At 41.4% G+C, this 25,249-nt stretch overlaps 5 protein-coding genes across 10 annotated transcripts; 2 read left to right on the top strand and 3 right to left on the bottom strand.

The window, feature by feature from the left end:
• The first annotated feature begins 655 nt into the window (after positions 1-655).
• gcdhb (glutaryl-CoA dehydrogenase b) lies at positions 656-3,984 on the top strand. The gene is made up of 12 exons (XM_088357340.1): positions 656-779; positions 1,162-1,277; positions 1,373-1,402; positions 1,485-1,625; positions 1,741-1,803; positions 1,897-2,067; positions 2,163-2,292; positions 2,640-2,856; positions 2,922-3,025; positions 3,099-3,224; positions 3,286-3,446; positions 3,539-3,984. The coding sequence occupies exons 2-12, from the start codon at positions 1,169-1,171 to the stop codon at positions 3,610-3,612; spliced, it is 1,326 nt and encodes a 441-aa protein (XP_088213466.1). The 5' UTR covers positions 656-779; positions 1,162-1,168; the 3' UTR covers positions 3,613-3,984.
• A 462-nt stretch (positions 3,985-4,446) lies between these two features.
• On the top strand, positions 4,447-6,938 carry LOC148384431 (uncharacterized). Of its 3 annotated transcripts, none has more exons than XM_088357342.1 (4): positions 4,447-4,802; positions 5,091-5,279; positions 5,348-5,683; positions 6,172-6,938. In XM_088357342.1, exons 3-4 carry the CDS (start codon positions 5,392-5,394, stop codon positions 6,444-6,446), a joined length of 567 nt encoding a protein of 188 aa, XP_088213468.1. In that variant the 5' UTR covers positions 4,447-4,802; positions 5,091-5,279; positions 5,348-5,391; the 3' UTR covers positions 6,447-6,938. The 3 variants fall into 3 exon arrangements, with proteins under 3 accessions (XP_088213468.1, XP_088213467.1, XP_088213469.1); XM_088357343.1 differs by having other exon boundaries at positions 4,459-4,498; positions 5,094-5,279; XM_088357341.1 differs by having other exon boundaries at positions 4,447-5,279.
• Positions 6,939-7,537: 599 nt separating this feature from the next.
• On the bottom strand, positions 7,538-11,653 carry farsa (phenylalanyl-tRNA synthetase subunit alpha). 2 transcript variants are annotated; one of them, XM_088357339.1, is made up of 14 exons: positions 11,460-11,653; positions 10,880-11,017; positions 10,659-10,757; positions 10,448-10,566; positions 10,169-10,261; positions 9,719-9,847; positions 9,536-9,651; positions 9,372-9,456; positions 8,864-8,963; positions 8,435-8,603; positions 8,262-8,339; positions 7,998-8,112; positions 7,740-7,850; positions 7,538-7,667 (listed from the first exon to the last, which is right to left on the bottom strand). In XM_088357339.1, exons 1-13 carry the CDS (start codon positions 11,604-11,606, stop codon positions 7,745-7,747), a joined length of 1,494 nt encoding a protein of 497 aa, XP_088213465.1. In that variant the 5' UTR covers positions 11,607-11,653; the 3' UTR covers positions 7,538-7,667; positions 7,740-7,744. The 2 variants fall into 2 exon arrangements, with proteins under 2 accessions (XP_088213465.1, XP_088213464.1); XM_088357338.1 differs by having other exon boundaries at positions 7,538-7,850.
• Positions 11,654-11,896: 243 nt separating this feature from the next.
• Positions 11,897-20,854, bottom strand: ilf3b (interleukin enhancer binding factor 3b). Of its 3 annotated transcripts, none has more exons than XM_088357334.1 (18): positions 20,623-20,851; positions 20,102-20,129; positions 19,808-20,019; positions 19,560-19,734; positions 19,331-19,478; positions 17,791-17,882; positions 16,580-16,675; positions 16,338-16,449; positions 16,150-16,247; positions 15,978-16,086; positions 15,773-15,886; positions 15,038-15,243; positions 14,766-14,945; positions 14,380-14,661; positions 14,210-14,312; positions 14,076-14,120; positions 12,606-13,004; positions 11,897-12,518 (listed from the first exon to the last, which is right to left on the bottom strand). In XM_088357334.1, exons 1-18 carry the CDS (start codon positions 20,643-20,645, stop codon positions 12,391-12,393), a joined length of 2,550 nt encoding a protein of 849 aa, XP_088213460.1. In that variant the 5' UTR covers positions 20,646-20,851; the 3' UTR covers positions 11,897-12,390. The 3 variants fall into 3 exon arrangements, with proteins under 3 accessions (XP_088213460.1, XP_088213461.1, XP_088213462.1); XM_088357335.1 differs by lacking the exon at positions 20,623-20,851 and adding an exon at positions 20,384-20,555; XM_088357336.1 differs by lacking the exons at positions 11,897-12,518; positions 12,606-13,004 and adding an exon at positions 13,074-13,633 and having other exon boundaries at positions 20,623-20,854.
• Positions 20,855-21,448: 594 nt separating this feature from the next.
• ptger1b (prostaglandin E receptor 1b (subtype EP1)) lies at positions 21,449-24,445 on the bottom strand. Its single transcript, XM_088358665.1, has 3 exons — positions 24,204-24,445; positions 22,606-23,535; positions 21,449-22,166 (listed from the first exon to the last, which is right to left on the bottom strand). The coding sequence occupies exons 2-3, from the start codon at positions 23,482-23,484 to the stop codon at positions 21,894-21,896; spliced, it is 1,152 nt and encodes a 383-aa protein (XP_088214791.1). The 5' UTR covers positions 23,485-23,535; positions 24,204-24,445; the 3' UTR covers positions 21,449-21,893.
• Positions 24,446-25,249: the final 804 nt, after the last annotated feature.

Genomic DNA, 25,249 nt, shown 5'->3' with positions numbered 1-25,249 from the left:
TTCTTAATTTCTGTTTGACACTACAGCATGGCTATTAAACACGCGCAGAAAAGAGATTCATTTTGGTTTTATGTTTACAAATCAGCAGTAATATGACGCGAAAAATGGCCCCACCCTCAAGTGGTGAGATGGCATATATTTTATTGGCCCAAAAAGTCCCAAGCAACATTAATTATAAATGCAAACTATTCATTTGTAATGTAGACACACCCCTAACATTGCTTGGGTAATTGACTCTGTGCTATGAGTCACGACAGCTTGCAGAGGAAGAAGAAGCTATGCGGTTGCCCCATTTAAGCAACATTGTGCCAACCACATTGATTACAAGTTCAAATTGGGAATAAGCTTGCTCAGTGTCAGTCAGGATGGGCTCCAACTCAACAGTGACCGTTTAAAACGCAACAATGATCGTTCTAAATGTTACATTAATGACCTTATAAAGTGGATTATTTTTAATAATATACATATATATATTATTTAATACAATTACCTCATGCACATCCAAAACAAAAGCGATATGTGGGTATAACACGGGGTATAACAAAAAATTTTTATTTAAAAGACACCTCTATTTATTTTTTATAATGCCAGTCATATATTATTATGAATTCTTGAAACAACCACCAAAGCAGCGATCTCATTTTGTGAATAACAACTTGTAAACAAGTTTAGCCACGACTACATAATGTGACGTCCTTTACGTGATGACGTCATCTGCTGCGCTGTCACACCAAAACAGAAAAGTCAATTCTGGACAAACGTTTTTCTACTGAAGAAAGGTAATTAAATCTAAAACATATATGATTGCATATTTTATTTATCCTGAGCATGCAAACTGTACACATAAGACTTAGTCTTTCTTGTTGACAGCAAATATACGCGCAAGCGTTGTTAGCCAATAGCAATACATTGCATATGCTAGCTGAGTTAGCCGAGCTTGTGTGTTATTATTCAGTCTTCCATTTGGAATATCGGTTAGTAATGTGAATTTGATGGCACCAGTCTTGTAAATATTAAACATTATAAATTAAAAATCTGTTTTGCACTGATCGACCAAGGTAAAAGGGTGTAAACACATTCAAGGTTATGGCACCACCTTTGACAGTACCTTGAAGTTCTTCAGCCTATTTTAGGTCATTAAAGACTATTGTGATTTCCTAGGCATTGAATGTCAATCATGGCGCTGAGCAACATGTGTCGCCTTTTGGCTCAACCTCAGCGATGTGCCCTCGTTTGTTTTGCTCGAGCTCAGGGGACTGCAGCGCCTGTTAGATGGGGTAAGTCAACATAATAAACTTCCAAAGACTGTTTATAACAATAACCTACAGAAACTATACTTACCATTCTTTGGGGTGGATTTTTTTTTTCCCAGATGCAGAGAAGTCCGAAAAGACCAAAGCAAGTATGAGAATTGGTTTATATTTTATGGTTGGGATGAAAAATGTCTTCCAAGGTTTATTCCGGTGTGGTTTTATTTTAAACAGCTAAAGTCCAGTTCAACTGGCGTGATGCTCTGGACTTGGAGGGCCTGCTGTCAGAGGAGGAGGTGATGATCAGAGATTCTTTTAGAACCTACTGCCAAGACAAACTGATGCCACGCATTGTTTTAGCAAACAGAAATGAAGGTAAAAAACATGCACTATGGAGACGCTAGTTACATATATTGCAGTAATTTATAACAGTCGAAACCATGAGATCAAGTTGTTTTTTTTCTTTATATTGTGACTTTTTTAATTTCAGTGTTCCACAGAGAAATTGTGTCCGAAATGGGTGAGATGGGTGTCCTGGGCCCAACCATTAAAGGTCAGCCATTTTAAAAATGTCAAACATGAACTATACGATTTGGTTGCATTTTAATTTGTTCGATTTGTTTCCTATCCTGTTTTTAATGTAAAGGTTACGGCTGTGCGGGGACGAGCTACGTGGCCTACGGTTTAATCGCCAGAGAAGTGGAAAGGGTGGACAGCGGTTACCGTTCAGTCATGAGCGTGCAGTCGTCACTGGTGATGCATCCCATCAATGCGTATGGCACCGAGGAGCAGAAGCAGAAGTACCTGCCCAAGCTAGGTAAGAACAAAATATTGGTTGTTGCTAAATTTGCTCTTATTATTTGAAACTGCTTCAGAGTGAATAAATATTTGAAAAAATACCTGCTTGTTTAGCTCGCGGAGAGATCCTTGGTTGCTTTGGCCTGACTGAGCCAAATCATGGCAGCGACCCAAGCAGCATGGAGACCAGAGCAAAGTACAACCCGTCCAGTCGTACCTACTCCCTCACTGGCTCCAAGACGTGGTGAGTGCTTTTTATTTTTACCTTTCTTTTTCTATCTGCACTACTGCTTAAGTAATTTTCCTAGCTGTGGTTATTTTTTCTGATCTATTTACACTCAGATTTCTGCTCCATGAAAACTCAATGCTGCAGGAATGCTGTAATGTTAACAAATGTCCACAGGGTGGCGGTATTTACCCATGAATGGGTATATTAAAGTATGAAAAGGGAATGATGGTTCCATGGATGACCTATTCAGCATTCTTTTACTTGGTTGCTTGTGTACAGGGTCCAATGAAGGTCAAATCTTTATGTCAAAAAGTTCAAGATTGAGTTCAATGTGTATTAGAATAATTCTAAGATGTTCCCAGGATCACCAACTCTCCTGTGGCGGATATCGCGGTGGTGTGGGCAAAATGCGATGACGGGAAGATTCGCGGCTTCATCTTGGAGCGAGGCATGAAAGGCTTTTCCACTCCCAAGATTGAGGGAAAGTTCTCCCTGAGAGCATCTTCCACCGGGATGATTGTCATGGATGAGGTGGAGGTTCCTGAAGAGAACCTTCTTCCCAATGTGACTGGACTTGGGGTGAGTGGAGGGGATACTTTCCTTGTGTGGTACATTTTTATATTGTACAAAAATGTCTTCTCCAGGGTCCATTTGGCTGCTTGAACAACGCTCGTTACGGCATTGCATGGGGGGCTCTTGGGGCGGCAGAGTTCTGCTTCCATGCAGCTCGTCAGTACACGCTTGACAGGTCAGTCTTGTTTTCTTTGCGTGGACACTTTGTGAGTTAAAGTGACACCAGAGTTTCTCATTCTCTAAACCAGGATCCAATTTGGAGTGCCACTCGCACGGAATCAGCTAATGCAGAAGAAAATGGCTGACATGTTGACCGAGATCACCATCGGTCTACAGTCTTGTCTGCAGCTGGGAAGACTCATCGATGAGAAAAAGTAAGAGGTTACCAAGCTCTAGTTTTGTCTGAATCGAAGTTACCTACACTGTTTGGACCAGGTCTGCCCCTGAGATGATCTCAATGCTAAAGCGGAACAGCTGCGGTAAAGCGCTGGACATAGCCAGACAGGCCAGAGACATGCTGGGAGGAAACGGCATCGCGGACGAATACCACATCATCCGCCACGTCTTGAACCTGGAGGCCGTCAACACATATGAAGGTGTGGAAGCATCACGGAATTTGTCAACAAATATGTTTTTGCTCATTATTTTCTGGTGATGTTCTTACCACCATCTCCCTTCCCACCCTCAGGTACCCACGATATCCATGCATTGATACTGGGCCGAGCAATCACTGGGCTGCAGTCCTTCACTGTGGACAAATAGAGCCGCATTCTCGTCGCTGCTTTCAACCAATCGGGAGCCTGAAAAGACTGTAGACGTCAATTCTGTAATATGACCGCTGACTATAAAGAGAGATATTTTTGTAATTTGAATAACATCCTGTTTTGTTTAAAAACATGATTCGATTAGGAAGTCGTGACGTGATGATTAGAGTTGCTGTCGGTTACTGATAAGAGATAAAACGGCTCTCCATATCTCAACGTTTGAAATAGAACTGTAATGTACGGTGGTCCGAGATAAGACCTGATGCTGTAGCACTTTACTGGTTCCTTTCCTGAGATGATCATGACTCCATGATTCGCTAAAGGTCAAGTTTGCATCAACGCTTTTGAATAAAGAGTATTTTAAAAAGTTCACATTTGTCAGATGTCTAATTACGATATGTAAAAATATTTGGATTAAAATTTAACACCATTTACTTTCAGAACATCCATCAAGTCAATGAGATAAAAGTGAAAAATGTTATGTAAGAATATGTATAATAAATTAAAAGTCATTCTGCAGGGTTGGGAAATGTGACTCAAAATCAGGAGAGCACATGGCAAATGTTCAAGACGCTTTCTATGATGCAGATGGCAATTACGTAAGTCCACCTGTGGTGGGTTTTTTTTACACACGACAGCGTTATCCTCTGGGATCATCACCCTGTCCCTCACGAGTGGGCCGAAACGCCAACTAAAGGAAAAAACTACATCCCAAAAAATAATCTTCAGTGATTAGCAACTCATCTCTGAAGATCAGGGGGTGGAGCAAGCAGATAAAGACCACCATCCCCTCTGGCTTTATTGCATGTCAGTCTGCCACTTCGAAGTGAAGGGAATTAAAAAGCGACAAATCCCTGGCTGTGCATGTCCTGCATAGCTCTTACGTAAGGAAATTACTTTTCCATTTTTTTTTTTTTTGGGACCAATGGCTTTTCATGTTTAAATGTGAGTCACTGTGACTAATTGTGGATGATGATGACGATTGACAGGATGGTTTGCTGCATGAAGTCAAGTGTGGGGGGGAAAAGAAGAGAGCTGTCATCTCCTGCCTACTCGTTAATTTTGTCCCATCCACTCGGATGTGCGCTCAGATACTTAAGATGACAGAATTAATCATCATGGATTAGAAGGTAATCACCACGATGAGCTCAATGGGACTCATAATTGGCCATCTCTGGGCAATTGACAGTAAGTATGTGGCACTGGGAGGAAATCCTTGGATTAAGCCTAAATCGTTTATCAAATGTGTTTTTTTTTTTATCGATTTGAGATGTTCATTGTTAATGATCTCAAAAGGAGATTTAAGACATCCAAAAAGTTTACTACATAATTATCAGATTAGATTTGAATGTGATTGGTTAATTATGAACACAGTCACATGCTAGGGTGTGCACACTTGTGCAACCACAATTCAGTTCTGATTTATATTTTACAAGACAAAAAAGCAGGGGTGTGTAGACTTTTGAATGTCCACAGCAGCACTCACTTGTGCATACGGGACGGAGAATGAAAACCAGCGGCTTGTGGCTAACTTGAGGGAATTAAGGGCAACGTAAGCCCGTGGTGAGCGGAGGCGTGTTGACGACACGGCGAGAGAGCTGATCGCTCACTGCCTGTTCTGACTAAGCAGCATCTCATACATGGACCTGCAGCTCCGACATAAAGGTAAGACTTTTTGGATGAAATAAAATTTGGATTTTTTTAGCCTAATCTGACCTTTTTTATCCTGGCAGATCCACTTCATGAACAGTGATTTGATTTTTTTCTGTGGGACTTAATGTGGAAGGATCCTCGCTTGTTTCCACGTTTGAGTGACAAGGAGAAACATCTTTCCGCAATCATGAGCAGTTATAATTTAACCATGTGGAACTCCAGCGCCAATGCCCACGCCTACCCGTATTCCACGTCTTTAGAGGAGCCTATGTACAAGCAGTACAAGCCTGCGGTCAAGGAGCTGATCCCCCTGCCCAAGGCGGTGCTCTACCTGCTCATGGCGGCCCTGGTGGTGGTCGGAGTGGCATATGCCATTATTGGACATCTCATTAAGGATCTGGCCATGGATATTGCAGGTACGTTTGAATATTGAGTATTAATATCCCTGGGGTCAGGCTGCCGAAGTCAAAATAATATTTTTTCACAAATCTAATCTTCATCGGGTACCTGGAGATGATTTACTGAGATTTTCATGGATTAAAAAAAATTGCTGTGTGAATATTCAGAAGTTGTTGAACAGAAATGCTATGAATGAGTAAAAGTTTAGGATCCAAATATTTGGATTATAGAAGACATATTTATATGATCCGCATACACTTGCTGATACGGCTGTGCTTGCTTATGAAAAAATATTATTTTGGTTAGAATTGAAATTACGATTATTCAAATATTTTTTTTGTACAAAACAAGTTGTAAATGCAATGCAAATTAAATTATTTGAAGCGTAAAAAAAAATTCATAACATTAGCTATTCTATTTAATAGTAATCATTTTTTACCATTATGCCAATTTCTACAATATAGTCATAATTGACTTTCGATTAATTGCACACGATCATGTTCAGATTGCATGCTGGGTCCAGCTGGAAATGAGGACAAGGACCAGGACAACAACTTACAAGGTGTGGCAAGTCACCCCCCACCCCACCCGTTTGCCCACAACGCCTTCCACGTGTGGGACCAGGAGGACGTGGTCATCCCTCTGCCGCTGGACGACAACCCCGAGACCAGCCCGCTCTTGCTAGCCACCCTTCCTTACATCCCCTCTTTCCTCCCACACCTCCACAGCCCGACAAGTCAGAACTCTCCCGCGCTCCTCGACTCAGAAGATCAATATTGAGGACGATGATCACGATTCTCGACAACGCCGGTTTACACAGGGACATTAAAAAGTGAATTATGGAAAAGATACAGACTTTTTTCCATTTGCATGTGTCAAAGCCTCATGCAGACACACCGGGAGATCAAACCGCTTGTCTTTTAAATTTTCAAAGCTTTCTGTGAATAATGCAAGGCTCAGCGTTCATAAAAACAAAGAGCATAGCAGTCAGTGAAGGAGAAGCCAAGGACAACGAGGATTACCAGAAAAGATCATCTGATCATTTCTGTGTGCCAGAGCTTCCGTGAGAAGTGGTTTAAAAATAACTACATACATGTAACTTGTCTACCATTTTGTATCTGCTATTATTAAGCATTTTTTGTTGCGGGCGGCATTGCAGACGGCACAACTTAGACCGATTTGCTATTTCAATCGCAGGATGAACCTATAATGCAGTGAGGGCAGGTCAAATAAAGTTCACCTGTAGTTGATTTCAGGTTTGCACGATTGACAGTGTCGCATTCGATGAATTATTGATCTTTGTTTGAATCACAGGTCAGACGTGAAGACGGGCGACCATGCAAACTTTTAACGTGATCGCCTGGCCGTTGTACACTTCACTAAAATGCTATTTAAAGTCAGAGGGGGATTAACCTTAAGACGAAGACTTAAGGAGTTCCACGGAGTCCACAACAAGACTTAATCCTGGAGCCCTTTTTTTGTGCAGCTGAGGGAAACCTCAGCTGGTGTGAAAAGTTCAAAGATGGACTCATGGGGTACATGGAGGGGGGGGTGAAGTGGTTTAACAAGGCATGTGCCAAGATTTTTTTGGGAAAAAGTCTATGCTCATAAAGAATGAAGGAACATCAAACTCATGTTTTGGGTAAACAAATATTTGGATCTTGGGGGGGGGGAATAAACAACCATATGAATTGTTTTGATCTGGTTATTTCTGAAAGTGTAATTAAGCCATTCGCATCCCTACTACAATGATATTAACACAGTTTCTCCGCCCATGACATGATCAGCTAGGTGAGAAATATTTTCAAAGATCCATAAACACCAATTCAAGATGGGCAATGGTACCGTAACTCGAATGTCTGTATATGAGAGAAGTTTGGAATATGTTTATTTTATTATTCAAAAGGTACTGGATATTTAATTAAGTTTATTCTTATGACAGAATAGTGTTGGTTCCTTGAGTATTGTTTGTCCATTCTAGTGTATACAAAATCCTCTCACCTGATGAAACAAGAACTGTATTTATATTATGGCGACAGAGCGGGTCCAAAAAAATCAAAAAGAGGTCTGTACCAAACTCAGGAGTCCAGTCGACAAATGGGGCTGTCGTAGACCATCTGAAGATTGACCTTGTGTCCCACCAGCTCTCTGATGTTGTTTATGCCGTATTTAATCATGGTGGGTCTGTGAGAAGAGAGGATTTCAGAATATGGATTACTTGGAGATGTTCCTTGTACGTCATGAAAAACATACAGAAAGACATGTTGCCTAATCTCAATTTACATCATCAGCAATTTGATTTACTTCCAAAAGTGACGATTAGTTGTTTACCTTTCCAGAGAAAGCCCCCACGCAATAACAGACACATCTTCAGGGAGACCCATGGGCAGCAGCATCTCTGGTCTGAAAACACCAGAGTTCCCCACCTCCACCCACTTTTTCAACCCTGTGTGTAGAGAAACATCATACACAGTTATCATATAATAGCTGGATAAACGGCCTCCATTATTACTCAAAATATAGCAATGGTGTTAATTCTGGACTTAATTGTCTTGGAGCAGCAATGACAGTTGGCTAAGGAGGAGAGAAGGATACCTTCATGATAGCTGAACACCTCCATACTGGGCTCTGTGTAGGGGTTGTAGGCAGGCTTGAAACGTAGTTTAGTAATTCCTAAAAAAAGAAGCTTACAATGTCAATTAAAAGTGATTTCATGTGGTTTAAGTGATATATATTTTGAACGTTTGTGAGTATCACTCCAATCTAACCTAGTTTGGTGAAGAACTGATGCAGGACACCCATGAGGTCCCCCAGGGTGAGCCCATAGTCAGCCACCACGCCCTCAATTTGATGGAACTCAGCCAGATGGGTTGCATCTAACGTCTCATTCCTGAAGACTCGATCGATGGAGAAGTATTTGACGGGAGTGAATTTCTCCTGGTGAAGAAAAGCCAGTTAGTCATCATGACACGGGTGCTTGACGTGTTCCTAAACTATCTCGACCTGCCACAGCTTTCCAGGAAACATTTGAACCTGAGTGGAAGGATTGCTCCAGTTTAGCTGCCAAGAGCTTTAGTGAGGTCAGACGTATTGCGTGGCATGCTAGCAGGTTAAGTCTGGTGGCAATGGAGCACTATTTTTTTCTACTCAGAACCGCACAGTCGGGAAAAATGAAAAATGAAAAGCTCCAGCGTTACCTGTTGCGCAAGTTTATATAACATACGGGAACTGACGGCTGTAGTGTGCGTGCGGAGGATATTCTTCCGGGCCTCCTCAATCTTCCATTCGCATTTGTACCTGAGGGGGGCAGCATAGTGGAAAAGAAGTTAGCGCTGCCCAAGTGGAGCTGTGTTGTTTACAAAATAAAAGCAAAGCTGAAATTCCTTATGATGACCTCCAGTCATTTTGAAATGGATGAATTAGGTGAATGAATGAAGAAAAGAGCCATTTGCCAAAAGTACCTGCCTTGACTCGCATATGGTGACATTCTTAATCCTTAGGATTTAAAATGACCCCCTCTAACGGCATCAACTTTTCTGGGAAGGCTTTCCAGAAGTTCTGAAGGAATTTTTGACCATTGTTCCAAAAACAGACATTGGACAAGAATTGCCATTCGACTTCATCCAAATAGTGTTTTATCAGGTTCTGCCTGAAATTTCAATTTCTTTACAGAAAGCCTCATGACCTCACGTGTGATGATCTCACCCTTGTGAGCCATAGCCACCCTCTGAGTGGACCTTCTTCACTCTCTCCAAGTAATCTTGTGGTAACTTCAGGGCGAGAGCAGGGTCTGAAAATTAGGAAATAGAAGGACTTTTAATGCAAAAGTAACGGAGAAGCTCCACTGTGAGAGGAATAGTCCATCTCACCTGACAGGAAGAAGGTGTCGTGTTGATCTCGGGCTGGGTGCTGCTGCGGCTGAAAAAGGGAGTCGAAGTTCCAGAAAGAGCTTTCGATGAAGTTGTTGGTTGGCATCTCGGTGAAACTAAAAGAGTGTTCAGCGTGTTAGTGTTGAGGATGTTTCTCAGATTGCTGCATAACAAGGGACTCACCCCATCTCCAGGAAGATCTGTCTGAACTGTGTCCGCACCTTCATCAGGGGATGCAGGTGGCCACAATCTGGGGCCACACCCATGGCATCAAAATTGTATGGCTTGAAATTTTTTTCTTTCCAGCTGCCGCTGCAATGAAATAAGTTGTGCTTCGATGAAGAATGAGCCATCTTATCTAAAGTCAATAGGTTACGTCAGCAGAATTTTAGAATTAATTATTTAGTTAGACCCCTAATTTATACATTTAAGTTGATTTCAGTCTTCATGGTTTTGTACCGCCCTGCCTTTAGGACAAAGCCCCCCATCTTTGGAGCTGTCCCCTTAAATCAGCGTTCATTTCTCTGCGTCTTCTGTCTGAGACCCTTCACACTGTCACTGATGGACGGATGAGGGCAGACAAGACAAACACCAATGATTTGCAAATTGTAATTTCACAGAATCTGGACTTACTTGGCAATCATCTCAGGGGTGAGCTCCGTCTCTTGTTTGGTGACGGTGGTGCTGAAGGAGTTGCCTTTCGTGATCCAGTAGGACTTAACCGTCCTGTACACATTTTCAAAAAGGAATCAATTTACTCTCAAACCACCACTTTTGACTCTGAGTCACAGTTGTTTCTCTTCAACTCTTTTTTAATATTTCATAGTATACACTTGCACCTCAACCCCTATTCAAAGACGTGTCCTCTACTGCCATCTACTGGTATGTAAAAATAATGCAGCCAGAACTTACATCTCAGCAAGAAGTTTTCGCTTTTTCAGTTCATTCTTTTCTTTCTCATCCAAGTTTGAAGAGATTCCTTTCTGCACAAGAAGCAACTTCTCTCTAACCTGATCGTCTATGTTCTCCACCTATGGAGCCACACAAACACAGTATTTCCATCTTCACACACAGATGAGTGTGTACTCCACACAATTAAATTCCCTCTAAAAAACATACATACAGTTCGGAATATCCTGGGCCCGCCTTCATGCACTTTGTCCAGTCGGATCCACTTGTTGGACATGGCCTTGCTGAAGCCAATCTTTCCAAAGGACAATTTCTGCACACATACACAAAAACTGTTCAGACTCAGAATCACCACCTGCTAGTTAAATTTGTTGTTGGTTTTTTTTGCAATACTGCCTTTATAGAATAAGTCAAATAATCAATATACCCATATACCATTAGGTCACTTTGGGTCAGACCCTCCAGCGGGACAGAGTTGAAGACTCGAGCTTCATGGCTGCCTTGCTCAGCAATCTCCTTGCCCTCCTCTGTCAGCTCCCAGTTTTTGGAGGAGCGTAGCTCAGCTGAAATGATCTAACACACAAGCCATGATTTATTTTACAGTAGCATTTGGAAGAATATATCCACATCATATGGCTTAAAAGGGTGTTGACGGTCATGGTATGTCATTTAATTCAATATAACTATTTATACAATGATATAACAACAGATGGGGTATTAATATAGAAAACTGTATTAGAACATAACAGTATTTGTTATTCCATTATTCATTTTATTCACTAAAACAGAAGGTAAATATACAAATACTGCTAGTAGGCTGTAGTTCTAAGAAGTCCACATCCATCTGTTATTGTAATTCATTTGTTTGGTGTGTTTGTAACAGAGAAAAATGAAAATATATGCCATATTACACGTAGCACATTTAACTTGTCTGACTTGAACCAAATTGCATCAGTCGCTTTAAAAATGTTGTGACAGCTCGACTTCCGCCGCAATTCAAAGCGGGAAAACTCACTTCGCCGAGACACTGCAAACTCTTCACGGCCCCGACGATGACCTGGTGGTCCACTCCGAGGCTGCTAGCCACATCGAGGCTTTCCACGCCGTCGTCTGCCTTCTCAATACGCTGAAGAAGCGTCTCGACTACACGCGTGTCCGCCATACCGGGGTTTTTACGAGGAGCACGAAGGAACCGGAAATGACGTCACATGGAATGAATGGGGAGAGTGTATATTGTTTTTAGCCAATATTAGTTTCTAAATATAAATTTCAGAAGCACTCATTTGAATTTATTTTTATCCGCTAACCTTTCACAATTTAAAAATTCACAAGGGGTAGAATATTTTTTGTAACTCCTGTATTGTTAGATGATTTTGTTGTGCAAAACATGCATTTATCAATCAATCTAACTATTCCCAAAATAGCAATTAAGTCAAAACTCTGACACAAAAGTTCTAAATTACCATTTATTAATACAAAGACACATGGTAACATACAGTGAGAAGAAAAATATCAACAAAATCAAAAGCTACTTGAAGTACTAACGTGTATTTTCCAGTAATCTCCAACTAAAATTATATTAGTAACATTACTCAAAAAAAGGCAAAAATATAAGCAAATATATCTACAAGTTTGGAGTTGTTAAAAGCAGAGCTTGTCATGAAACTTAAAAGCAAAGTTGGAGCCACACGAGCCCTGTCGTAGCATCATTTCTTCCATAGTGGTTTTATTAATACAAAAACACAAACAGACAATCTTGAGATTATCAATTCTTTGAAAGTCTACCAAACTACAACAAAGCCTGAAATGACTGACAGAACCAAATATATGCACATAAACATGAAGGAGGACGTTGAGGAGGACAGGTGAGCCATCAATCACATTCTTCGGAAAAATTCAGAGGCAAAGCTGGAGAGGAGTGGGAGACTCGCACGAGCAACTCGAGTCTATCTATACTGGTAATTTCCACTGGAATCTCCCTTGTTGTAATTTCCAGTATTGTGGTACTGGTAGGTGTTGAACCCATGATTTTCTCCGGCACCCTGCGAGTTGTAATTGGACTGGTTGTTGAAACCTTCCCAGGGAAAAGTGCAACAGTTAAATGCAACGAAAGTGTCAAGTCTTGCACCGTGCATCACTTTGGAGTAGATGTATCACTCACCATCATAATTATAATCCTGGTTTCCTCCAGAACCACCAGTCACCTGGCTGGGGTAGGCGGTGCTATAAGAGTATCCGCTTGCACCTCCTGGGTGAAAATTCTTCTTTGTTTGATTATAGCCATACTGGTTATAGCTGCCGGAAGAGTTGCTGGCCTGGTAGGTCCCTGTAGATGAGCTATTCATACCCGAGAGACCCTGATAAGATGACTTCCCTCCCCTGGTGGGGGGTTTCTTTACATGGACTTTGGCAGAAGCCGAGGTATTGTAGGGTCCGTCGCCATCATAGTACGAGCCATATGAGCTTTGTCTGGATCCCTGTCCCGTATTGGCTTGAGTGCCACCCGAGGGGCCGCCCGACTGCCCGCCTCCTGCATTTGCACCACCATTGTTGTAGTAATCTGAGAACAGCATGACACGTTTTGACCATTCAACATAGATCACACCATGTAAGATACAGTAATTATACAAAAAAAATGACATTTATTATTTAAAAAAAACCTCACTAATTAAGCTGAACTTCTACATTATAGAATTTTGTAGCTGGAAGCACAAAATTATGTGTAGTGTTATCATTGTAGATGTCACACATTCACAATGTCACCTATGGACAGTCACGGGGAGAACATGCAAAGTCCACACAGTTAAGACCGGAGCCAGAATCAAATCTCCAACTCTCAGATGTGAATCAATATGTGATACAAAACGGTGTCGAGTCAGGAATAGGGGAAAAAGATATGAGGCAGTCAATGTCCCACGCTGCTTCACTGTATTTATTGTGAAGCCCTTTGTCCAATCTCACAAAAAAAAGGATGCCTTCTAAAATCCAGATGTTTGGACTGGCAAAATAGTGTTAGTGTTATCCTTGAAATACTTCCAGGGTCGCGAAGGTGAAGGGAGTTCTGGATGCAGCAGGAACTCAACTAAATTTTTTGTCTTCCCAGCTATATTTTTCCCCTTTTTCTTTAAGACCGAGGAGGATCTAACTCTTGGTAGCCAGAGAAGTCTTAGAAGTCTGAGACAAAGTCACCTAAAGAGTGAGACAAGGCAGAGAAGGGAAATATCAAAATTAGTTTGGAGTGTTGGGAATTTATTCTGCTTAAAAGCAGCAGTCGATTGGATTCATTGGGCCAAATTATATTCAAAGTGACTGATTGCAATAGATTTGTTTTTTGAGATTTCCCTCCTCCTGTCACACTCAGGAATGTCAGTCCCCAGAAGAAGTTGCTATAAATAATAGAAAGGCTTGGGGTGTGGTTTTTGGAAAGTTGACATATGAATACGAGTGGTGTCTTAAAATGTAAAAATTGCGGAATTTGGGATCCTAATAAAAAAAGAAGCTCACAATATTAGACAACCTGTACACATTTCTGCTGCCTTATGTGAATGCGACTTGATTTCTCACGTTGTAAGTCACAATCCAAGAAAGAATAAAATAAAAAAAGATAGAAAAAGAGGATAGGACTACTTACTGTATCCAGACATTGAGCTGTTGCCGTAACCGTATGTTCCGTAGCCTGTCGAGAGATAGAACATTGGTCAATTTGAACCAATCTCAGCTATGAACAAAGTGTAATTAAAAAATAATAAAAAAAAGCAGTTTTACCTCCGCCGTTATTGAAACCCCTTCCCCTTCCACGACCCCGTCCTCTGCCTCTGGGCAAGGTGACCTCGCCAGGAGGTCCCATCATGCCATAGCCTTCATTGTTCTGAATGGGGGAATCATCAAATATCATTTTGCACTGATGCAGCAAGGACATTCTTCAACCTACTTACCATTGGAGGTCCCTTTTTCTTTTTCGGCACTTGTGTCACAGAGCTCTCGGGGAAGAGCTGCTCCAAAGCCGCCAGTGCTGCGTAAGCCTTGGCTACTTTCTTGTTGGACCCGGTCCCCTGGAATTTTTGTTCATCAATCTCCACCTCCATGACAAAACGCTTGTCATGGCTGCCGCCAGTCTCTGAGATGAGCTCGTATTTTAGACCACGGCGTTTCTCGTTCAACTCCATCACGGGGTTCTTGCCGTGTTTGCTCAGGATTGGTCCCTGTTGGCGTGCGGTCTAAAATAAAAAGGATAGTGGGGGGGGGGGGAACATGGTGAGGATGGAACTCACCGCTGCTGGTATTGAGAATGTTTTTACGAGATTGCATCATCATTACGTACCTGCGCTGCATCAGTGGAATTTGTGCTGGCTGGTTCCGTGGGCGCAGGAGTAGCAACTTCAGTGGCTGTTTCTTCTTGTTTCACATCCTGCACTGTGACCGGTTGTATGGTTTCTTCCGTTTTTACAGGCTCTGGAGGTTTGACTTCCACTCCGGTGGAGATCCCCATGTCTTGCAGTACCTGGAGTAAACAGAGGCACCACTTTAGTACAAAAAAATAAAAGAGTTGATATTATTTCAAGGTTGGACTAACAATTCCCGACGCTGACTCACATTGACAGCTACATGTAGCTTAGCGGTCCGTTTGGATGGACCTGAAGCTTTAAAAGTCTTGCCATCAACTTCGACGGCCATAGTGAAGACAGGAACGTGAATCGGGCCGGTCTGGGAGATCAGCTTGTACTGGAGACCCGGCTTCAGCTGGTTGAGTCGCATTAAAGCATTCATAGCCTGGGTATCAATCTTATCTTCTGTAGTTGCTGGGAACAGTACAATGATAGATTTATTGGAAAACATGTCTACAAGACGAATATTGTAGTAGAGACATTTTAGTCAATTCCTCCAAAATTTTTCTGATCTTTCGTAATCTTTGCTGGAGGTAGGTAGAACTAATTACGGCCGCTTCTCCCCATCAAATAAAGCGAATTTGTGTTACAAAATATTACGCAGAAAAGTGACTTTGATGCGACCATTTTTTGCTTCGCCATCCCCTCTGACATTTAATTCTATGAACTAGTTAAAATAACATTTAGCTTTCAATAGTAAAACAATGTCTTTACCGGTAACCACGAGCCTTGAGCAACGCTAAATCAGCAGAATGGCGGTGAACAGAATTGCTCGTCTATCGCGACACTCCAAATGTTTCTGTCTGTTTACATGGCGACGGAGATTCTCATAATACCTCAAAGACCTCTGTTATGCTTTATCACATTTATGACACACGCAGATAATGGATGGGTAAACATAACACGTAACTCCTTACATGTCAATCTACTAAAAGTAACTCACATTTCTTTTGCACTTTTTTCTTCTTCTTATTGGGAGTCTTTTCTTCAATTCCCGCCTCTTCCTCAATGGGCCGTTTCATCGGTGGGGCATACGTGGTACTGGGTGGGATTTGCACTGTTCACACAATTGTGCGAGGAGGTGCAGGCATGTTAATGCACAGGAACAAAATAATCCCCCCCGACTCTTGGGGACAAAGGTTTTTTACCTATATAATCAATTTGAGGTCCGGGAGTTTTCTTGGGTATCCTAAAGGGAAGCGGATCCATTCCGAGCACTTTGTGAAGCTGTCCAAAGGCTGACAACCTTAAGGCATGCTAAGAACGTAAGGAAAGGTCAATCTTGGCGAATATGTTCACATCACAGGATATTCGACTTACTTGTGCACTCAATGTGATGTCTTCTCTCTGCTGGCTGTCCAAGTGGCTTACAGCATCTGTTGGCTCCTTCTCACAAGGATCAGCAATTCCAGCTCCATCTATATGTGGGGACGAGCCGTATTGGACCACCTTTGCAATTTTGAAAACAAGCAAGATGGTACAAGTGAGTTACATGAGTACGAACTTACCTGGCATGAGGATTCCTGAAGCCAGACATTCGAGGACTCTGCGTAGTGCTTCTCCTGCCATCATGGGCCGGTTTCCTGTGCCGATGGCTTTCTCACAGATCAGCTCCAGCGGCTACACAGTATAAGGACAATTTCCAAACAGTTGAATTAAACAAATCTAGTCATTGAAGCACATCTCAAACCACAGTCCTCACTTAACACATTTTACACGAGTACCAAAAATATAGATAGAACATTCTCACCCAGCCAGAAAGTGGGGTCCATGTTGGGATACGGGCACAGAGGTCCCTTAGAACCCGAATGACGATTACACAGGAGCGCAATCCATTGGCTCTTGCCTGAGGACACAATAAAGGAGGGGGGGAGCACGGGGACGACAAGCAAAACGAGTCAAACGGGGGAAAAAAAAAAAATTCCATATCAATTGAAATGAACTTTTGAAATGAAGCCACACAGACTATAAGACCTTGGCGTATTCATTGTGGGAATATTTTTAGGCAACGTGAAAACAAGTTTATTGACCCATACTCGGCGGGACTGAGTGATAAGTCAGCTGACGATGGAATTTACAGCCCTGTGATTCAAGCATCAAACATTTAAATCATGATCAAGTGTCAACAAACATGGCTTCAACATAACCCGAGCTTTCGATGAGAGTGAACCTCTTTAACGGATTGGAAAGATTGTGTGTGTAGTCAGTTGGGTAATGTTATCCTCAGTGGAAGTTTGAAAAAAAATAAATAAATACTGATACTTATTGGGCAATTATCAGCAGTAAAAAGCTAGCATTTTGTTTATAATGCATTTGGTAAGGTCATTATTTTTCATTAAACGCATTTTGCCACCCATTAAAAAAAATCATAAAGTACAAAATATTAAATTATTACTGCAAATTGCAAAATTAGAAAAGTATCGCTTTAAAATCACCAAAAGACCAGACACTCGTAAAATCTAAACTAATAAGCATTACCCAAAGTTCCCATTGATTAAAGTATTTCCTCTATGCAAACACACGGACGACCCAAAAAACAAAAGATTACGGAAATTAAGCATTTAGTTTGCATATTGGAAATATTTCATATCACATCAAATAGACCGCGAGACTTGACAGCACACATTATCTTCAAATATGCCTCACTTGCACGCCATGAAATATTGCACCTGGATACCTGGTCAGTCCCAAACGCCAATGTATTTTTCACCTACACGACTGGAGTGGCTTTTAATATATGATTGCTGACAAACAACTAAGTTAAAAAAATTTAAAAATGAAATAACCCAGCACCTGAACAACATCGTCATGGCAAAAGGTTCAAGTAATCACTACGGGAACTCCATGAGAGCCATTAAATACAAAACATCAAATGAAACACAAAAAGACAAAGGAGCATTTAAAAAAAAAAAAAAAAAAAACTACTTGTGTTTTAGAGACAAATAAAGACAAAATCCAAACCTGAAACCACTTAGCGTGGCGAAGAGACGCCAAGGCAGTTATGCATTTCTGCCTGTCCAGAGCATCCGGGGGATCGTTGACTGATAGCGTTTCTATTGGCAGGTGGAATAAGAAGACAAGGTACAGTTTGACCAAGGGGAGTTCTGTCATCCGGCCGGGGGAACACAGGCAGCTTTCCCAAACTACAGGCAGAAGAGGTAAGGGGAGGGGGACTCCTCCGCTGGAGAACCCACCAAATGCTCTGAACCTCCACCTTCATATGATGTTGCATGTAGCACTTCACACCGCTGACGTGGCGTGAAGATTACGAATTGAAACGTGTATAGTACGTGGAGGTTGTGTATCTGGATGCATCAGTGTTGTGCTTTTTTTTTTTTTTTCTGACTTTGAAAAGAGGTAGAGCCCCTCCCCTTTGCCTCAATACTGGGTACACTGCATTTTGCCCCTTCCGAGACAGAGAGCGGCCAGTTGGTCAAAGGTCCAGCGTCCCTAAAATTGACAAACTAGAAGGCTTGACAAAGAGAATCAGAATTGGAACCACAGGTACATGTTATCAGGTACACAAAAGGTGGCTATCAAAACAAGTCTGCACTGCAGCAAAACTGATGGCTTACAAAAAAAGACCCAAACTGGGGGTGAACATCAGCGCAGGGTTGCAGATGAGGCCACGCGGTTTAACGCCTCCTGAAATCTCAATCCTCATTTCCACCAAATGATGAAGATGCGCACTTTACTATGTTTTCATTTCACGATCTAGAAGATAGATCTGATAAGCTGCACTAAAAAACATGACTTGAACGGGAAAAGTGAGTCGCATGCCGTCGTCGTTGTGAGGTCACACTAGTTACTCGAGTCCACCCGCCTATAAACTTGATCACGGTTTATTGACCTAATCCGAACTACTCAAGTGAAAATGACCGCTTGGTGGAAACATTGCATTTAATGCTGCTGAGAGATTTTCCAACGCTTGTCAATGCTACGCTACAATTAAAAAGGTGACCGCCACCCCCAGCTATAGGAGCGGCATGTGGAAATATTTTATTTTCTTGTCCTTATCTGCAACCCTAAGCTCTTCCTGCGAAGAAACATTGAAATCAAAAGCCCACCGCTGGGTTAACCAACCAAGGACAATTTCACGATACCTTGAGCTGCTCATTTTTGCTGCAATGCAAACCGTTCAGGAATGATAAAACACATGCAAACAAAGTGGTCTTTTTTTCTTTTTTTGTCTTTGTTGAAATTCTCAGTAAGCCTTCTTTAGTAACCTTGATCATAATGAGAGAAGACAAATCCATGTCTTCAACACATAAGTAAGCTACTTGCCCTATACTGTATATTGGGCCATCAAAAATTACATGGAACTATGAGAGTGTCTACAGAGCTATAAGTCATAGCATAGTTTTATTATGTGACGATGGATTCTTGTCCCCAAGCTCCATTGAAGGCCCAATAAACAATATCTATCTTGTCTGCATGGCCTCGCAACTGGAGGTGTGGATAAATAAAAAAGGGGGGAAGAAATAGTCTTTGCGGGTCTTACCGCCAGCGGCGGCCTTCTCCATCTCCTCGCGAACTAACGGGGACGTTAAGTGAATGGTGAGGGTGAGAGTGGGCTCCTTTGTGTTCTTGATGGTAATACAGGCCTCTTGGATGTCGTGATTCACAACATACTGGTCTTCAGTGACAACCTGCAGGAGTGAGATTGAAAAGTTTGCCTGTGCAACCAATGGGTTTCCCTTGGCATTTGATGTTTTAAGATCTGCTCTCACCTTAAGCTGTGCAGCCAGGTTGTCAGCCACCTTCTTTAACAAAGTGTTGGTTGGTTTGTCCCTGCAGAGGAGCACCAGCTCAAGGTCCAGATCTCCCTTCAACAGAAGGCCCTTGGCCACAAGGCCCACCCTCATCACGCCACGAAGAGTCCGTGTGACTTGTTCTTTGGGCTCACTGCAAAATGGGAACATGAGAAGAAGCTAAAAGCCTTTCTGAATTTATTGAATTAAAATCAGTGGACACTCACCTCTCTTTTTCAGTTTCTGTACCATCACCGTCACACTTTTCTTGTTTATCCAGCCAGTCGGAGACTGCCTTGAGGGCTCGTTCTGTGTGGGATACCATGTTTTGCACATTCTCCAGTTCCTCCTGAGAAGGGTAGACCGCAGAATGCTTGGCCATGACGTGGCGGTTGTCATGCAAGAAAACACGCAAGGACCGATTCCGTAATGGAGGGGCCTGTGGGCGAAAAGATTAGGTGTGATTGTGAGACAATTACCCGAGAGTTTAGTTTAATTTAAAAAAGAAAGTCAGCAGTTACCATCTTGGTTTCAGAGATTCTTTGTTGTCTGCAGAGAGTAGGAAAATACACTCAAAGTTAATAGTTTTCTTGAACAACTTGATATTGCAAATTCTCACTGCTACAATGCAAAAGTAGTGGCAAAATTCGATGAGGCTGACATCTAATATTTCGCTTTAAAACAAACACAATTGCTGCATATACGGATGACTGCGTGCATATATTTACTAAATACATTGGCGCTATGAATTTTAGAACTACATGCCATTTAAGAAGTTGAAATATTGTAATGGACCACCTTACCTGGCACGATGTATTTAATGGCTGAATCGTGATAAATCCATTTGGCACATTTACACGTTATTATGCTTCGCGTATAACGAAGGAAAAACATTTTAAAGCCACACACAACCTCATTTGGCGTTTAAAAGGCGACGCCATTTTAATTTACCACCAGTGATGGCGATGGCTACTAACGATGGCTAGCCAGCTCACACACACACTCAGAGGAATTCAGCCAGCTTTTTATTTGATATTCTCACCGTGTCCCAGTGGTGATCATCATGTACAATGACGAAAGCGATTTGCAAATGAATCGACATACAAGCTAATAAATAGCAAACATACATAAGAAGAAAATGGCACCCATTATTCAATGAACATGCTAGCTTAGCCTTACGGACGCGGAACTTTTATTTCTGTTCACGTAGGAAGACGAGATGATACTTGACTGGCTACGTATATCGTATTGTGTTTGAAATGCCATGTAAACGCTGTTAACGTTTACATTTGTCATTTTACTCACCTTAGTCGTCGTTTCCTCTGCACAAATAAATCGGTATTAGCAGGAAGTTCGTCATCAATTTGGTTACGCCTACTGTTTTGTGATTGGTCCCTGGCGGGGTTGTTGTTTTTTTCCAGCCAATAGAAAACGAAATATATTCTGCGACCCGGTATCGTCATATTTGAAAAATTACGTAATCGTTACGTAGCATGCATCATCCTTTTTTTTATTTATCAGACAAAATGACACTTGTCATACATAAACGAGCACGTGTATTGCTAGACTAAATAAAAACAAAATAGGGAGTCTATTTCAATTTGATAATTAAAAAATGGCATGCAAAGGCAGCACAATTTCTTCCCGAATATGCGCTAACTACTATTTTTTCATTATTTATGTTACAGTGACCAGAAATGCATATATTGTAATTAAATTATTATTACAAGTGGAGCAGTTGAGAATGAATACTTATCTAATAATATGAAGAAAACAAATTACTCTCACCAAAGCTACTCATTCTTCAATTAATGTGCGCAGATTGCTACAGGTATTTTATGTGTGCATCTGTAATAAATATTCTGACATTTTTATTTCAGACTGTTTATTTTTAAGAGTTACAGAAGAGAGGCATACCGGTAAACACTGTAATACACAAACATACCTATACATTTTCCCCACACATTCACATCTTCAAAATGAGGTATAATCAAAGTGTTTTACTTTGGTCTTTAAGCATTTCACACAATTCACATTATTTTTTTCTTTCTGACTTTGTGGGCTGATCTTCATTTTTGATAAAAACCTGACACATTATATGTCTACTTCAACAGATAATCTTGAATTTTGTTCTCATAGAGGACAAACACCAATGTAGATTTTGCATTCACAATGCAAACTTGCCAGTTTCTTACAGATTATTTTCCCACTGTAGTGAGCTAAAACACAAACAACCCGAGCAGACATATTTACATCCTGACCAAGATGAACACAAGCCACGGGTTGATGTTAAATAGCACAATGTCCAATCCCTTAAATCTTAACATTGTTTTTTTCTGAGTTCTGAAAGGCGCTGACATCCCATCGGAAAGAGCGAATCATGCTTCCCTTCAAACTGGCTTGTCTTTTAGTAATCTTGTAGATCTTCTTGAGGATGGCACGACGCAGCAAGATGTAGACCCATGGGTCCAGGATCTGATTACACGTAGCCATCCTAACACCAGTTATCATTAAGGCCCTGTAAGTGTCCCTGTCGGAGCCGAGGGTGTTGCTGTAGGATCGGGTGGCTGACATCAATCCAAAAACCTATTCAGACAATTAAAGACACAATTTGAGGTTTGTTTATAGCATGATTGCCAATTTTGAACATTTTCAGAAAACAAGAAAAAGATAAACAAGAAGAATTACATTGCCTTGAGTCATTATTTGATTGATTATTTATGACTGAGAATCTACACAGATAAAAATATATTAAGCACAGTTACTTTTTATTGCTAAAAATAAATTTATGCAACTATGCAATTAGGCTAACAATATCGGCCATTCAAGCTTTCACTGCATGGTCTTCAAATTGAAGAGAAAAGAAAACAAACATTTGGTCCACGCCCACAAGATGTTTTTAAGCCTTTGCAAAGCTTTGTTTGATTTTGTGACTGTTTACTCGAAAGGTTCTGAGAAGTGTACTTGTCTTATTTAGTCACAACAGTAAAAGAACAAATAATATGAGGTTATAGCTACGACTCACCAGCAGGGGGCACCAGCAGATGCACGAGGCCACCATGATACCAACCAACTGGACCACCATCTCAGTGTCATGGGACCTGGCCGAACTGCGCTGGGAGCTGGTCTTCATTTTGATTCTCGCTCTCACAAGGGTGATCCCACTGATGGTATTACACAAAAAGGCCACGGCCAGTGAGCTGAATGCCAGTCCAGAGAAGAGAGTCACGAAGGCCAGATCTTTGGCTTGCGTGCCCTCCATCACCCTGATAAAGCACCACGTGCCCGGGTATTGTGGCGTGTAGGCTCCCAAGCTGAAAAACGGCAGGAGAGCGACACATAACGCTGACAACCAGATGAGAGCTAGTGCCATCTTGGTCCGTGCGTTTGTGACCAAACGAGCATGCAGCAAAGGCTTGGAGACACCCAAGCATCGTTCAGCGGCCATAGCGCAGCCGAGGAAGAGCGGGCACAACCCGAAGAACACCATGCAACACCCCAAAAATAAACAGGAGACATCTGGATCTGTTATGAGATCGCCTTGAAAGCTACACGGAGGCTCAGGCAACTTTGCAGTCCCTTCCGAGTATCTTCTTAACACCAAGGCCCCGTTGATGACATGCCCAGCCAGATCAGTCGCCACCAGAGAGCTAGCAAAGAGAAGAAAGGTGGCCTTTGACCTCCGCCGAAAGCGGGTGTACGCTTTGGCAAGAATGATAAGCGCCACCACGTTGAATATAATTCCAAGCGTCATGGTGATGCCAGCTGCTGCGGGATTAGTTTGTGGAAGGCTGGCATTACAAAATATGGGCGCCACTTCTGTCTTCTGCATTATTGCGCTGTCATTAGTGGGGGGCAAAGTAGTAAAGATGCCAGAGGAGTTGTGATGCTGCATTGCCAACATTGCTGCTGATCTTTATGTCTGATGTTGTTTTCATTGGCTGCTGAGAGGATCCTGAGAGGGAAAAAAAAAAGTGGATTAGCACGCTGAAAGGATTCACTCAGTAGAGCGGAGCCCTTCATGAAGGTTAAAGTGTTTGCAAATGTGGGAGAGGTGGAGAGAAAAAAATTGCAATGTCGTCATGTGTGAGATTTGCCCAATAACTTTGTGGGCACTTTATGACAAGAACAAAGAATTTAATGATAAATAAAGTTTTTGGGTTACTTTTGTATTCAGGAAAATGATGTTAGGCAAAACTCCATTGTTTGTATTTCGGAGGTGGATAGGGCAAATTATATTCAATTTGCAATTTTATTATAATTTGAACTAAAATTCATATTTTTTTCTTTTTCATGTAACAATTTGGAGCTTCCAGAAGTAATAAACGGGGATATGGACACACCACACAAGCTCCATTGTATCTGTTTTTTCTCCACAGTTTTGCTATCTTTACAAAAGCTTTTGCAAATCGCATTTGTAGAATCATTTTAATACACCACTTTTTCAAATAGGTCATGAATGTGAGCAGATCAAAACAAGACAGGAATGTGTGAATGCATTTTAGATTTAAAAATAATGCAAATAATGATTTAAAATGCATGGCCAAATCATGAGTCATCCTCATCAAAACACACATTCTGGAAAAAAATACTGAAAAAAACATGACAATGAATGCATCCTACCTTTAAGTTAGGAAATCCATAAATTCCAAGATTTCTTTCACTTTGCCCGTGTGATTCATAGTCCAAAATGTAACAATCGTCCAGGTTTTCAAATATCTCCTTTGGTAATTCCTCACATTGTGTCCCCTTTGCCGATTCCTGTTGGAGCAAGTAGCCTCTCAGTGACATTGCACAAGCATGTTGTGTGTTCTTTGACTGTGGCTGACTGCTTTTATATGTGGGAGCTGCAGAAAGCCAACATCACCTCTGGGTGTCTCGCTTGAAGGAAAAACAAGTGACGTCCTTGCAGGAGAGTTAGACCCTTTGGAGCAGATGTAGTCTTGACGCCACTTGCAGATCATGAGAATCGTTAAATTCCAATGTGGGTTAAGACTACAGTGATAGTTAAAATAAAATGTAAACACATGGATCACATTTTGGTGTCACTGGTAATAAAAGAAAATAACCATATAAAAAAACAACATAAGTAAGTCCATCTCTTAAAAAAAATACCATATAAAACATAATAGTAAGTCCACCTCTTCAAAAAAAACATAATAGTAAGTCCATCTAAAAAAAAAAAACTGAGTTTCTCCTCATCATCTTCTAAAACATGTCTAGGTTACTTCAAGATGTAATTGTTGTGTATGTGAACGGTAAAAGAATTGTGACCATTCAAAGTGATCTGGATTCATCTTTCCCATAATCCTTCAAAATAAATAAAAACCGTTAGAATTTAAAAGACTTGCTTTCCCAAAGCCTATCCCTTCCCAAAGGCAATTCGGAATGAGAATCCCTTTGTTGTCTGTTCTAGCTGGAAAAACCACAAGAGCATTTGTGAACAGCTTCTTTCATAGGAGCCGGTGTTTTTTTCCACTTCCACTTCGAAGCGTCTCAACGTTGTGGTCTGTAGCGACCATAATTCGGAATAATAATAATGAACTTCCACAGAGGTCAGCCAGACCGCAGCTGCTGATGATGTTGAGGACATTGGGATCTAATTTGCTCACAAGGAGGAGAAACACTTGACATGCAACAAAAAAAGTGTTTTTGGAGACAACTTGGAA

Source organism: Syngnathus floridae, chromosome 17 (assembly GCF_059516105.1).
Source record: "Syngnathus floridae isolate MCC-2025c chromosome 17, RoL_Sflo_1.0, whole genome shotgun sequence".
Taxonomy (NCBI): domain Eukaryota; kingdom Metazoa; phylum Chordata; class Actinopteri; order Syngnathiformes; family Syngnathidae; genus Syngnathus; species Syngnathus floridae.
This window is presented reverse-complemented; position numbering and strand designations above follow the sequence as displayed.